The 15,246-nt window shown below is 37.8% G+C and overlaps 2 protein-coding genes across 4 annotated transcripts in view; both read right to left on the bottom strand.

Moving 5' to 3' along the window:
- The window catches only part of RNF43 (ring finger protein 43), a 57,423-nt gene extending 52,740 nt beyond the window's left edge, over nucleotides 1-4,683 (bottom strand). For 2 of the 3 annotated variants that reach the window (XM_045837220.1, XM_045837218.1), the window contains exon 1: nucleotides 2,428-4,683. In XM_045837220.1, coding sequence (XP_045693176.1) covers nucleotides 2,428-2,679 — 252 coding nt within the window. In that variant the 5' untranslated portion in view covers nucleotides 2,680-4,683. The remainder of the gene's footprint in view (nucleotides 1-2,427) is intronic. The other variant, XM_045837219.1, reaches the window with a different exon arrangement.
- Nucleotides 4,684-9,540: 4,857 nt separating this feature from the next.
- HSF5 (heat shock transcription factor 5) overlaps nucleotides 9,541-15,246 on the bottom strand; it is a 33,953-nt gene continuing 28,247 nt past the window's right edge. The window contains exon 6 of the mRNA XM_045837582.1: nucleotides 9,541-9,611. Within this exon, the coding sequence (XP_045693538.1) occupies nucleotides 9,541-9,611 (71 nt within the window). The remainder of the gene's footprint in view (nucleotides 9,612-15,246) is intronic.

Raw genomic sequence — 15,246 nt, 5'->3', positions numbered from 1 at the left:
GGAGACAATCAAAATTACCAGGCAGCTAAAATAATTCATTCATAGGTAGAAGAAGGATGCATAGGATTGTCCGAAATTCCTTAAAGCCAACAGAGAAGAACACTTTGGATTTGTGACACCAGGGCACAGCCATTCACGAGGAAAGCTGAAGCGCAGCAAATCACAGCTCTAGGGGACACACACGGAACCCCAGTTACGGGGAAGGCTTGGTTACCCACACATGAGTGAACCTGAGCTGCAGTGTGATCTGATAATGAATGAACAGTGTGGATTCCAGGCGTATAAAGCCATGTGCCCCTAACACACCAGAGTTCTTTGAAAGAGTTAATCCAATAGCGGATAAAAAAGACCTGATGCTTACCATTTAAAACGTTTTTTAAAACATAATTGTCTCACAAGAGACTATTAAGATAATTTAGTAACTATTCTGGATTAAAAATTGATTAATAGACAATAAACCAGGAACAATACTGACAGTCACGAGAGATTAATACGAAGCTAGTTTACAAGTTTATTTATTAATGACCTAGAAGATGCTTGCGTGGACAGAAAAGGTAAAGAATGACTGAAAATTGCCAATGACACAAACCTCTGTAAAAGCCTGAGAGGACTTTCCTAAATAATAGAAACAATGAAATTCCCTCTTCTCAAAATAAAGAAACAATACTTAAAGTATGCTACTAGGCTCAATATTAACAGTTGAAAAAATTAGGAAATGTTACCATGAGGAAAAGGGCAAAATAAGAGAAGATATGATAGTGAGTGACAAAATAATAAGTGGCAAAGAGAATGCCAGCTAGTGCCTCTTACATACCTTTCCCTCTGTGAATACACAGAAACTTTACATACAGTTTTATGACAGAAGAAAAAAATTAAAATAAAAAGGACACTATTTTATGCAGTATATAATTAACCCATTGAACATGCTGCTGCCACAGGACATTAATAAGGCACAAAGCCTAGTACAGCTCCCAGACACCTCCGAGACCAGAACAGAGCCGCACAGTAAAATAGCTAAGGTTATAAAATGAAGCCCATACTTCACGATTCCGGGAACTAACTGGGCATGGTCAGAAAGAAAGTTTCCTTTCTAATTGTTGTATTCAAAATGATTTATGTTTCAACTTTTCAATGTTCCGAATGCCATCTTAGGGTGCAAATTAAATGATTAGACTCTTACGCAAAAATTCTTAAGCCATTTTTTTCCAGATACATCTTCTTTGCCCGTTTATTTTTCTAAATAGCAGGGCCTTCCATTTTACCCAATTCTTCTTCCACTTCCCTTATCCCAGCTTCAAAATACTGCCTAAAAAGTAATCAAGAAGAACAACTAAATCATAAATGTAAAATCCATGTCTGGAAAGGGAGTTCTAGAATTTGTTCAAAACTCTCAGCTTCTTTTTAAAAAGAGACCAGAATTAAAATTCATATCATACTTTGGTTCTGTTCATACCAAACAATAGAAATCTGAGCTTGGATGCTGAGATAAATCATATTTAACATTTTAACCTGTGTCCAAGAGATACAGCAAGAGGTGTCCTTTCATAAATAAAGTTTAATCGATAAACAAACAACATAATGTTAGGGAATAAGACCCTGGGAGGCCACACTGCAAAGACCCAGCCCTCTAGGCTCTGTCCCCACTGCGGGAACAAGCAATTCACCTGTGAAACGCCATAGGCCTCCTCAGTTCACAAGTTCAACACAGAAAGAGCAGGCTATGAATGAGTGATAGGCAAAATTCACAGCCTGAAAGCCTGAAAAACTTTATCTGAGAAACTTTGTGCATCAATAAAAAATGTTCAGTTTTAAGTGCCTGAAAATCATAAAATTATGTACAGACGATGCTGAAGGGATCAGGAGGCAGGTTCGCACCTTGTGTCCATTTTGTGACCCAGGCCTCTCCATTTTGGGCTCAGCAATGGGCGCCACCTGAGGTGTACAGCCAGCTGGAGCACTCAAGCTTGACTGATTTTCAAAAGTGACACAGTGATCAAATACGCTCCAAGGGCATTCCAGAATTTCAGGGTGCTGCTGACCATTAAAATCAACCTCCCTAGGGCTTACTTCAGATTTAAACAGTCCTCAATTAAATACAAGCCTACATATTTCACCTATTAAAATATTATGTCCAGAATGTATCACTTGCAAAGAAGGGTCTTACTATGTGTATCTAAAAATGCAGTGTAACTATCAGAGCTAAAAATAAGCAGGTGATCTTCTAAAATGTAGGATTTATATGTTTATTCTCGAGTATAAAGTCAGAATTTGTTTTAGAATGCCAATGAGGCAATATCCTTAAAAGATGGAACAAATGAAAAAGGTAAGCCACAGAAGCCCTCAAACACAGCATGTGGTTTGGGAGACACAAGGAGAAAGGCATATTTCAAACAGATGGAAAGTGAAATATAAGAAAGGTGTCCTTACCTGCATTAATTTTCCTTCTGCTGGAGTTATTTCAGCAACACCAGCAAACACACCTTCCAAAGTGAGATTCAGTTTTCCTGTAGGGTCCATTTTCAAGGGGATCACTCTGATAATAGCCTTCTGCTCTGTTGATCTTTCAGACTCCACCGCTGCCGCCAGTACCAGTCCTGTGCGTCCGAAGCCTGCCTGCAGGGTAGCCATCAGCAGCCAGGGCCAGAGGGCAGCCAGCTGCAGCTGGTGGCCACCACTCATGCTACCAGCTGCAGCAATGCACTTCGGCCATACATACTGCTTCCACTAGCTAATACCAAACGCAGCTTCTTGGATCCAGACAGGTGAAGGAAGAGAGAATTTATGCTTCAGTTTCAGAAACCCCAGCCATAGTTTTGGCCCTTCCTTTCTCTAAAGTATATTCCCAAGAACAGGTAGCATTCCTGATCTGGCAGGGAAGAGGGTATTTTCAGCCCACTTCTGCTGCAGGTATGTCATTTTCTCCCATCTTCACTATTATTAATAAAGATATCACCACTTCTCTTTGGAATTTCCAACTTTTCTTGAGGTTGAATGTCACATCCTGAATTTTTATTATGTCAGATCACTGGGTGCTGGTCTTCCATATGCATCAAGTTGTCGAGCCACTAAACCCAATGTTAATGAACAAAACAAGGCAAAGTAAACAACTAAGGCCATGCATTGAAGGTGAGAGGAAAAAACTCCAGCTCAGAAAGTGAAGAGATGGTCCTTGTTAAATCTCAAAATTTGTCAGTGGTAAAAGGCTAATGATCACAGGAGAATTTTTCTTTCAAATGGGGAAGGGGAGGGAACAACATTTCAGGTCACACCTTGAGAGATGTCTCAAGATGCTACAACATGTATTAATAAAAGTTTACACATTGAACTGCATTGCAATGTGGCCAAAGTTCTAGGCCCATTGAATTTATAATGCTTTTCATGAACTTAAAATATACTATAATGTTTTTATGTTCTACCTAAATTTGCCTGTAAATTAGGTGGTAATTTATGTCTTCATTTATTACAGGATAATCCTGAGCATTACCACCTTTTCCAACTTTCAAATTAGGAAAATGTTTGAAAAGGTTAACTTTCCAATTATTTTTTCCAGTTAAAACCCATATTTCTATCTTTACTTTTCTTTCTCTCTAAGGAATTCCAGCTTTTATTCTCCTGCTTGAGAATGCCAAGCACTTTGATTTCCCATGAGATGCTTTTGGAAACTACTTTATTATCCTGATTTTATAATCTGTAATTTTCTAGGTTCATAAGTAAAACAAAGGACTATTCCTAACACGTTTTCAAATTCCTTGAGGGGGTGGGGTATAAAAGATAGGGGGAGTAGGAAGGTGATTAGCCTACAGGCTCTAAGCAGAATACTCTGAAGAAGTAAAAAGCCTGAGTAGGGTAGATCTGTGCTATTTCTAAGCACACTTGAGAATTGGGGTCTTTGTACAAATAAAATCTTATTTTAAAATGTTAAAATGTGCATCCTTAGTAAAGTAAATATAAATGCACTTCAATCACAAAGCCCACTGTGTTCAGAGGTCAAATTTTAAAAATCTTATAAAGTCTTCAGAATAAGTGCTGAAAAGCCAAGCAATTGAACATGAACCTGTTCTACAGATTCTTTCTTTTGCTGAGGCAGAGGGAGGGAAAAAAAGTTTCAAAAGAAATCTGCAAACCTGTTGCGCTGTCGGGCCCACTGGAGTCCACGGGTGTGAAACAAATTCAATTATGCTTTTATAGATCCTGCTCAAAAAAGATTTCAACTGTTTAACCAAGTACAGCTCATTCTTCCACCTTCTTACTCTGCAACCAAACCAAGTGCCCCACACTGCAGGTAGGTGCCGAGAAATTCCGAAGCCTGAAAAAATAATCCATGCAGGTCAAAGGCAAAAACTCAGTCCAGGGTTAGAGCTACTGTCCCCAAGAACTCTAAAAACACTTATAGAGAATCCAAAGTCATTTCTGAAATCGCCTTTCTAACAAAAGTTCTTTTTCTCCCCGAACAGCATATAAAAGGATCAAATCTTGAAAGAGCAAAGAAGCAAAGCAACAGTTCACTACCAGGAACACAGAAAATCCCAGAGGGAGAAGGCAATATCTCTGAATCATGGATGGACTTGGAAAGTTCGGAAGGATTCGAGTGCTTCCCTTCCAGAAAGACAATTCTGGATCACCTCCCTAGAGGAGGAAGCCTGTGGTTTGTAATTGGTGTTCTAGCTCGGCCTCCCTCCCCTGAGACTGCAATCACGCTCTCTACCTGCTGACACAAAGTGAGGGTGGAGCAGCTAGAGGCAACCACCCCCCATCCTGCCCCTCCTCCCCCTGGCTGGCTCCGGGCTCCCGGCTCCGGCTAGGGCGCGCACACACTTAACCAGACACGTTCTTTTGCTCTCTCTTCTCTCAGCTCCCCTACTCCCTCTATTGAGCCACAGCCAAACTGCATCCAATTCAATCCTCAATTCCTTTCTCTGGGTAGGCAAGCTACCACATGTAAATCAGGGCCACTCAAACAGATACCTAAGCAGATTCTGCACCTAAGAGCACAGTGGTATGAGGAAATGGGGGGGAGGGGGAAGGAAACCCAGAAGATGAATAGACAAAGGGTTTTGCAAATCAAAATTCAAAGAGATCTCTGCTCTTTCTGGGTTTTAGTGTCTATAAATGGCACAAAGCCAGAATAAAGTGATCCTGTGCTATAATACTTACTGATTTATTGTTCTTATGTCTACAATCCTTGCAAGAACTCTATTTTATGTACAGTTTTTCTTCAGTGCTTACTGACTTAAATTTAATAGATCCTTTCTAAACTGTGCCTCTATGGAGCTTTTAGATCAGGTTGATGCCAGAGGTCTAGAATCCACTATTTTCTTCTCACATCTTTGGGAGGTGAAATAATACTATGCACTAGACCTACGTCCTCCATGTAGGACTGCAGGTAAGTCTATGTCATAAATATAAGCAAAGGGGTAAAGTGTATATGCCTAATGAGAATGTGGAAAACAGAAAACTAATTTTTGGCTGATTACTACATTCACGAACTATAGCCTTTCCAGTAATCTTGTCATTAGAAATAATGCAATGCTAGTATGTTTCTAACATTTGAATTTTCAAATTTACCAAATTATATTTAATTGTCACTAACATTTTTTGACCTCTGCCAAAAATCTTTCCAAATTGTACAAACATACAATGATGTGAATGTGGTTAACACTACTGAACTGTACACTTAAAAATTGTTAAGATTTGTAAAAAAAAGAAAATGGTTAAGATTTGTTACGTGCTTCTTTAAATTGTGGTAAGAAGCACATAACATCCATCTTAAATTTTAAAAAATATTTTACTTATTTATTTTTAGAGAGAAGGGAAGGAAGGGAGAAAGAGAGGGCGAGAAACATCAATGTGTGACTGCCTCTCATGTGCCCCACACTGGGGACCTAGCCCATAACCCAGCCATGTGCCCCAACTGGGAATCAAACTGGCAACCCCTTGGTTTGCAGGCTGGTGCTCAAACCACTGAGCCACACCAGCCAGGGCTTAAATTTTTTAATTGTACAAATTGATCATTTGCTAAATGTGGATAATAATACTTGCATTGTAGGTTTATTGTAAAGATTAAATGACACAATGCCTCTAAAAGAAAAAAACTATGAGTAGTCTATTTACCATGAGCAGTTTTTCCCTAAAGAAGGTTTATGGGACAGTCTTGACATTTTAGGCCTAATAACTAATGTAGAGTAGAGAGATAAATTCTAATGTAAATTCTTAATTTAGCACTTATTCTTTATTGGCTGGACATTAAGAGTATAATGTAAATATAGACCTTTTATAGCTCCTTCCTAAAGAGTAGAAATAAATTTAATTCTTCTGGAGAGAATTTTTAAAAATCTGTTATGGTTTTATATTTTTATTTTATGTATGCCATATAATAGTACAGCATAAATAATGCAAAATATACATTTTTATATATGATGCAAGCAAAATATATTTAAAGTTAAAGAAAAGTGAGCTACTAATGAACTTTGCCTTACTTATTTTTTTTAAGATTTTATTTATTTATTTTTAGAGAGTGGGGAAAGGAGGGAGAAAGAATGGGAGAGAAACATCAATATATGGTTGCCTCTCATGTGGTCCCCACTGGGGACCTGGCCCGCAACCCAGCCATGTGCCCTGACTGGGAATGGAACCAGCGACCCGTTGATTCGCAGCCCACATTCAATCCACTGAACTACAAAAGCCAGGGCACCTTACTTATTTCTGCTTAAATCTTTCAAAGGAATTAAGAGAACCAAACTGAGTTAACATACACATTTACTTGAAAGAAGGTAAAAATAGAAATGTGGTTGCCCTCTCTTAAGGAAACTCTAAGATCTGGGAATAATGATAACATGTATCATGAACCTGGGTACCCTGAGATACTAAGGATCAAACAAAACATCTCTATGTAGTTTAGTTCGCTGATATACTGTGTTTGTTTAGGTTACTGGAACTGACAAGCAAGAAAAATTATTCTCTGGCTTTAAAGCTTTGGAGTTATCCCTCAGGGGTTGGTACACCACAGCTTCCACGGAGATGTCATAAAGACGCCCACCTGTCTGACATGTACCACCCACTCTCACACAGAAGACAAGCCATTCTTCAGTGTTTACTTTCACATCTGGATCGACTAAAGTTACTGAAGACCATCCTCTACCAAAAAACTAGGTTTCTATAAATATGTCTAAGAATTGTCCTTATCCATAATGGCATTTAAAAAATTCAACCTCTATTCAAGTGCAAATGAAAAAACTAAAAAGCCAGGACATATTTTCTTAAAAAGTCAGGTTTTTTGAAAAACAGAGTGCATTCTCTTTTGAACTTGACTGCTGTGATTAACAGTCATAATGACTGAGGTTTCCAATAATCACCAATTAAACAGTAAAAACAAGCAAGACAACAAGTCAAGTTGAAACGCTTACTTTATTGTTGACTGATTAAAATTTATCACGCTTAAGGTGCTGAAACACTAGAGTGCTAGTCAGGAAACTTATTAGTATGTGTCAGACCCGACTGGCTAATTCACACCAAGATTTCATTTTGTCTTTTTCCGTTTTACCCAAGTCAGTGATGATAGCTTTAGTTGATAGGCAGCGGGCATGTGAGTATAGCAGGAGGCCTGGCTCCTCGGTCTGTTGCGTTCATATACATATTAAAAAAAGTCTGGAAAGCTGATAAAGGCATTTTGTTAATTAAGCCTTAAAACCACTGAAACCAAATCCATGCCAAGGTTCCTACTTGACACATGTTCCTCAAAATATATTATCTCTTTCAACACATACAAAGCTAAGAAAGGCATATTTACAAGAAGAAATAGCACCACGGTATATAAGCTTTTCAACATGACAGAGAAAAAGCCAAGTTCCTTCATTTGGAAATTGGGTCTCCTCTTCATATATTCTGCCAAAAGACATAGTCTGGCCAAAAGATGTAGGAGTCTTGATAATCTGTTCATTTTTGAAACCTTGCTAATAAAGATGAATAAATGCCCATCACATGGACATCAACTATTTAGAATCAGATGGACCAAACAGGTCACTTTTCAGAACCTACTTTTTCATATCTAAACTGAGTCACCAATACAGAGCTCATCCTTTAAAAAAAAACTATCTCTGTAACACTTCTAGGGTTTGACATCATTGGAAAGGCACAATGCAATTTAATGAATTGTTATACCCACAATGCTAACTTAGTACTTATGTCACTAAGTGCCTTTTCTTTTTAATTGCTTTCATATTCCTAGGCTTTCCTTTTGTATCTGCAGTGCAGAAAACTAAAGCAGAATCCAGTAAGAAAGTCCTAGCCAATTTAAAAGACTTTAAATCAGAGAGTTTCTTGCTGTCCTGTGATGAGCAAGTAAGGGATCAACCACAGAGAGTGAACAAAAACACCTCTCCCAAAAACCAGTCCCACAGCCCTACTACTCAAATGTAGAGTCCTACAGAGGGGACAAGATAAAAATGTCAGAGTCTATCCTGCCATCTAAAATCCCCTCAGAAGCTTAAACCGGACATGGACTATTAAAAATACTGGAGGTAAAGCTTCTGTTAAATGACTACTAATCAGTTTATCCCAAAATTTGTGCACCAAATCTGATATAAATGAGAATTTATACTTACTGAATGTAAAAATGAAGATAATAAGGCATTGTTATATAATCTCTTAATGTTTTTGTTCACACATTGTATATTTCCCCCTCAAAGTAAAAATATTATACATATCTCCTTTATCCTTCTATCCTACATAGCAATAAAAATATAAAGTTTTAAAACTCTTAAATCTACCAGCATTTATAAATATATTAAACAAGTTAAATACTTTTCTTTAGAAGACATTTAAATAAATGATATATTAACAAAACCTTATCATTTATAATAATGAATCATTAAAATGAAAGAAAGATATGAAAATAGAAGAATGCTCCCATTAATATAAAATAATTAGAAGCTGTTAAGTGTGATGGATGGTCCAAGTCCGGAGGCCTTGCTCTTGAAACGGAATGCTGGGTTTGAAAGTTAAGGGCATTTCCTGGTTAATCACTTAGAAAATTAGCTCTTTCCCAGAGTTTCTTCCCTAGAATTCCTGAACCATTTGGACCTGTGATCTTGGTGACCTTATATGCCTTCATTTCTCTCTTACACAATCTTCTCTAAAAGAATCACACTGTGACTTGAAACAAATAGACTGTAAGTCCCCACTGGAGATGTGCTGACTGTAAGTTGAGAGTGGTGAGATGACAAATCAGCACACACAGATTTCCCAGCACCAGAGATGCAGCAGTTTTCAGATGTAACAGAAGGCCGGGAATTTTCATTCGAAAGGGATCTGGGCAGCAGGGAAAAAAAGCTGCTAGATGTTTAGTGTTTGTCAAGGTAAACAATCTGAACTGAACGGCTGTGGTAAATATCAAATTCCAAATTTTCAATTAACAAAATTCTCAATTAACAAAACAAAAATATATTTTTCCTTAACAGAACTGAAGAAACCCCAACAGTGCGTCATGTGCACAGCTAGTCTGCTTCCAGCTACAGCTGGAATGTCACATACGTCGTCCATTCCTCACTCTTTTAATTCCTCCTCCTTTGGAAAGTGCTCTTGCTTACAGGCCACGTCCACCAGCAGATGCAGATCTGGAAAGGAAGGTTTGTTTACTCAGTCTCGGCCTCTCAGACTGGAGGGTTTGATAGGCAAGTCTTCAGACAAGAAGAACAAGTTGCTTATGTTTCTAAAATCATTATCTCATCAGATTCTAATTTTAGGGCATTCCTGTACTTCGAAAGCACACAGATGCAGCCCATTTGTTAACCCAAAGAGACTAACAAAGTTTCAAGTTTTCATCCCTTCATAGTGAGGTGGCCTAACCTTTTTTCATTTAAGATGCTTTTTCTTATAAGTGAAAAACTGAGGAAAAGTGTCAAAGGGATCAGGTGAAAAATACACATGAAAATTCGTTTATTTGATGTTGTAAGACTAGGTGGGTGGGCTGTGGGAATATGAAAAAATAATGCCTTCAGAAATACAATGTTAAAATAAGTAATCACTACTTTTTCAAAGTTGTATGCCCCCATAAATTTTTCACATATTGACTAACATAGCTGATCTCATAAAAAAAAACACCTATCTGAACTGTTTGTAAAAAAGAAAGCACATACTTCACAGAGGTCAGGAGGCAAAGAGTGGTTCACTGAGAATAGAAATAAGTAAAAAAGTAAGCTTTCAGCTCAGGTACGAGGTTCTCTCACTCAAAAAGTTAAGCTCATGTATATAAGTAGACTAAATGGCTTATCTGAGTAACAGACAGAAATAGAAGGATGCTAACGAGGCTTCTAGATTCAATCTAATTACTTCGTAACTTCTAAAGTCATAACATGACTCGGGAACCTTTGAGGTTGGTCTTGAAATTTACAATTTTGCCCTAGTGGCATTTGAGAGTTAAACTAGAGTATATAGCATGACTCCTTTATTTCTTTCTAGACAAACACAGACTTTTGTCACTGTGTTTGTAGAAGACAACCTCTGTGAGATTGATCTACAGCCTGGGTGAGAGCTGATTCAATAAAATAATTCTACTACCTCCTTTGAGAAAATCTAGAAAGCATCTGAAACAGTACCTATTTTGCCATATTTTGTAGAAGACAGACCAGTCATTGGGGACAGGTATTTGTTCATCTGGTGAATTACACTTACAATCTACCCATAAAAAACAAGCAATTTATTCAGACAAGCATCTTACAGAGGGAGAACAGACCATCAGGTTGTCACCTAAAATTGGCCTCTTGCATATCCATGATCAGAGCAGCATGATTCACGATACACAAAAGGTGGAAGCAATCCAAGGGTCCATTGACAAATGAATAAACTACATGCAATGGAATATTATTCAGCCTTAAAATAGAAGGAAATTCTGACATACAGGAAATTCTGTCCAACCTGCGGCCCGTGGGCTGCATGCAGTCCAGGATGGCTATGAATGCGGCCCAACACAAAATTGTAAATTTACTTAAAACATTATGAGATTTTTTTGTGATGACATGTCACAATGTATTTAATGTGTAACCCAAGACAACTCTTCTTCCAGTGTGGCGCAGAGATGCCAAAAGGTTGGACATCTGTATGAACCCCTGTATGAACCTTGAAAACATGACGTTAGCTGAAATAAGTCAGTCATAGAAGGAAAATGCTGTACAATTCCACTTATATGAGGTATCAGGAGTAGTCAAATTTATAGAGAAGAAAGTAGAATGGTGGTTGCCAGGGGCTGCAGGGAAGGGAGTTACTGTGTAATGGATCCACAGATCAGAAGATGAAAAAAGGTCTGGAGATGGTAATAATAGTAATGTGAATGTACTTAATGCCACTCAAATGTACACTTAAAAATGGTTAAAATGGCCTGGCTGGTGTAGCTCAATGGATTGAGCATGGGCTTGTGAACCAAAGGGTTGCTGGTTCAATTCCCAGTCAGGGAACATGCCTGGGTTGTGGGCCAGGTCCCAGTAGGGGACATGCAAGAGGCAACCACACAATGATGTTTCTTTCTCTTCCTCTCTTTCTCCTTCCCTTCCCATCTAAAAATAAATAAAATTTTTTTTAAAATATTTTATTAAATATTAAACATTTTATTAAATATTTTAACCACTTTTTAAAATGGTTAAAACAGTAAATTTTATATTATGTACATTTTACCACAAAACAGCTTCTTTATAGTCTAAATAATACTGATAATAATGACAATGGTACTATCTTATATATACCACGTCTTTTTTCCAAGTAATTTAAATGTGTATTATTTTTAAAGATTTTATTTTTTTATTTTTTAGAGACAGGGGAAAGGAAAGAGAAAGAGAGGGAGAGAAATATCAATGTGTGGTTGCCTCTCAAGCACCTCCTACTGGGGACCTGGCCCACAACCCAGGCATGCACCTTGACAGGCAATCAAACCAGTGACCCTTTGGTTCTCAGGCCTGCGCTCAATCCATTGAGCTACACCAGCCAGGGCTGAAATGCATTATTATTATAAGGCAGCAATTTTCAACCAGTGTGCTGTGGCACACTGATGTGCTGCAAGAATTTTTAAAACATGCAATACCTGACTATTGAGTCAGGGGCACTGACCTCTCTTCCCTTAGATTGTCAAATAAAAAAATGACAACAGCCAACACAACACTAACCAGTGTGAATGGATCAAAATTATACCTATTTTGTCAGATTGGAAAAAAATTTTTTTTTGCCATGCCGCAGGATTTTAGTAATTCGTTCATGTGTGCCATGAGATGATAAAGGTAGAAAATCCCTGTTAAAGTCATCTAATTACTCCTGAGGAGTAAATAAATACTGTGGGGAAGAACCTCTAAGTTTGACTAACAAGCAAAGCCAGTGGTTTCTAAACCTTGCTGCATATTGCAATCTTTAAAAAAAAATACTGATGCCCACAGCTCTTACCCCATACATTCTGATTTGGATGGTATAAAGTACAACCTAAGCATCAGAAGTTTAAAAAGCTGATCAAAACATATAGAAGGAGTAACTTATGATCATTCTCTAAACACTTCAGCTCCATATCAGACAAGAAGGACAGGCCATATCCTAATGGAAAACACTAAAATAAAGATTTTGGATCGACCCAACTGCAACCCAAGGTTGAAAGCAGAGCAGGGATTCTTGATAATGACAAAGGCAAATACTATTAAAAGCAACTACAGATTTCAGGTGGGGTAGCAGACTGAAGGACAGCAGCAACAAACCCTCTTCTTTTTTTCAGTGAAAAATGTCATTTATTTAATTGCTTATTAAGACTTTATCATGTTGATAGGTTCAATAATGGACAAGAGCACATCACAGACAGACATATTCAATATAACAGTAGATAGATACATGACACTGTAACAGCCTCGGAGTGAGTTATGTAAAGTAGTATGAGCAACAAACCCTCAGAACCTTAGTGATTGAGCTTGAAAATAGCATTTGGCACACAGCTTCTAATAACAAGCATGTAAACATAATAATTTTACTAAAGTGAGCTTCTTTAATTAGCAAAGCTACTAATCAAGGTGTTAGAGTCTAGAGACCAATAAAAATATAAAAGATGTACACCAGCCTGGTGCTATTAGAGGTTTATATGACTTCATTCAGAAGAGAACCTTGCATACTCTTCAGAGAAGATAAGTGCAGTATTTAGAAATTGTAGCAGCTAAGTTGCTTTGAGAGCTGAAAAGCCTTAAGGGACAAGAGCCCTGCCTCCACTTGTTTGGGAATGTTAATTCCTACCGCAAGCACTCTCGAGGGTTTGGGGGCTATTTCCTTAATGAAATCTCACCCATCATCCAATAGCTACAAAATTCCTTTCTTCAGGAATGAATTGAACTTCACTCTTAAACATTTAGTTTCCCTTAACTATAAATATCCCATCGGAATGTAAGACAGTCCAGTTTCCACAATAAGATTACTATTTGAGTATGTTCAGTTTAGGTTAATACCATTATAGAAATTGGAGGTGCATTATTGAGTCTAGTTTTCCTTACCTATTGGTATTTTAAATCTACAAGGTATCTCCTTAAGTCAACCTGTGCTCCAAAGGCCTACACACACAGCATGGCTATGACTGATTAACAACCTCTTTCTAACAAAATGCACACCTATTGAAATCAATACCATGGAATGCAAATCAAATTCAAATCTCTTATTAGAAAAAAATTTGAAGAAATCTTGAAGTGTGAGAAAATGCCCCTATTTAAACAGAGCAGACAAATTTTCAAAATAATTCGGTCACAGAAGGACTCTGATAAGTTCTGGACACAAAGTGTTCCTGTTCAATGGGATAATGACATTCCCATGTTTCATGTCAGAATCAAATATAGAATTTGGAGCCAATGGTGTCTTTCGAGGTGAATGGAACTGTAATGTGTTAGGAGAGGTGGAGCCTTATTGAGGTTCCGCTATGATCATTTCTCTTAATGATAGTGACAGTTGAAATTTAAGTGGTACTTCAGGAATTTTACATTTGATTCCCATCATTCATAGTTTAACCTTAGAGTTCATTATCTATCAAAATAAAAATATTTGGTCATCTACAAGAACTAAACTAACTACTAGACCATTGTCAGCCCTCCCCACAAGTACCTCCTTACTCTCTTAAGGGCTTCTCTGGCCATCAACAATTGGGGCTGTGAAAAGATCAGAAGCCAAGGACAAAGACTTGCTAATTCAGGGGGCAACAGACTGAATGTTTGTGTTTCCCCCACCAATTTATACATGGAAACATAACCACCAGTGTGATGGTGTTAGAATGTGAGACCTTTGAGAAGTAATTAGGTCATAAGAGTAAGCCCTTATGAATGAGATTAGTGCCCTCTGAGATGAGAACTCCCTTGTCCCTTCTGCCATGAGAGGACACAGTAAGACGATGGCCATCTATGAACCAGGAAGGGGACTATCACCAGAAAACGAACCTGCTGGTTCCTTGATCCTGAACTTCCCAGCCTCCAGAACTGTGAAAAATAAACTTCTGGTGTTCATCAGCCACCTATTCTATGGTATTTTTGTTACAGCAGCCCAAACAGAGTACACAGAGCAGGCAGATTTTTTCTGTAATGAGCCAGATAGTAAATATTTTAGGCTTTGTGGGCCATATGGCCTCTATTGCAACTGCTCAGCTCTGCTGCTGTGGTGTGAAAAGAGCCATAGATAGATAACACGTAAATGAATGCATGTGGCTGTGTGCTCCAATTAAACTTCATTATGAGCATTGAGATTTAAATTGCTTATTATTTTTGTGTCATGAAATATTTTTCTTTCGATTTCTCCCTGACAATTTAAAAGCAAAGACTATGCTTATCATGTAGGCCACATAAAAAGAGGCAGTGAGGTAAATTTGGTCCAGGGGCCATAGTGTACCAATTCCTGTTCTAATAACACACACTAGGGCTATAGTCAAGAGAAACTTAACCAAAACAAGAGAAGATTTCATCAGATATAATATGTTATAATAGTTCTCAAAAATTGTCTTTTCTTCAAAAAAAGATATAAATGGCCAATAACCACATGAAAAGGTGATCGACATCATTAATCATTAGGAAATGCAACCAAAACCACAATGAGAAAGCACTTGGTAAAGCTGAGAACCATATGATTTTACTCATGTATGGGATATAAAGTTCAAACTCATAGACACAGACAACAGTATGGTGGTTACCAGGGGGAAGGGGTGGGAGAAATAGTAAAGGGTAAAGGGGGCCAAATATATGATGATGGAAGATGATTTGATTTTGG

Source organism: Phyllostomus hastatus, unplaced genomic scaffold, assembly GCF_019186645.2.
Source record: "Phyllostomus hastatus isolate PE091 unplaced genomic scaffold, TTU_PhHast_1.1 phas_contig_210, whole genome shotgun sequence".
Taxonomy (NCBI): Eukaryota; Metazoa; Chordata; class Mammalia; order Chiroptera; family Phyllostomidae; genus Phyllostomus; species Phyllostomus hastatus.
This window is presented reverse-complemented; position numbering and strand designations above follow the sequence as displayed.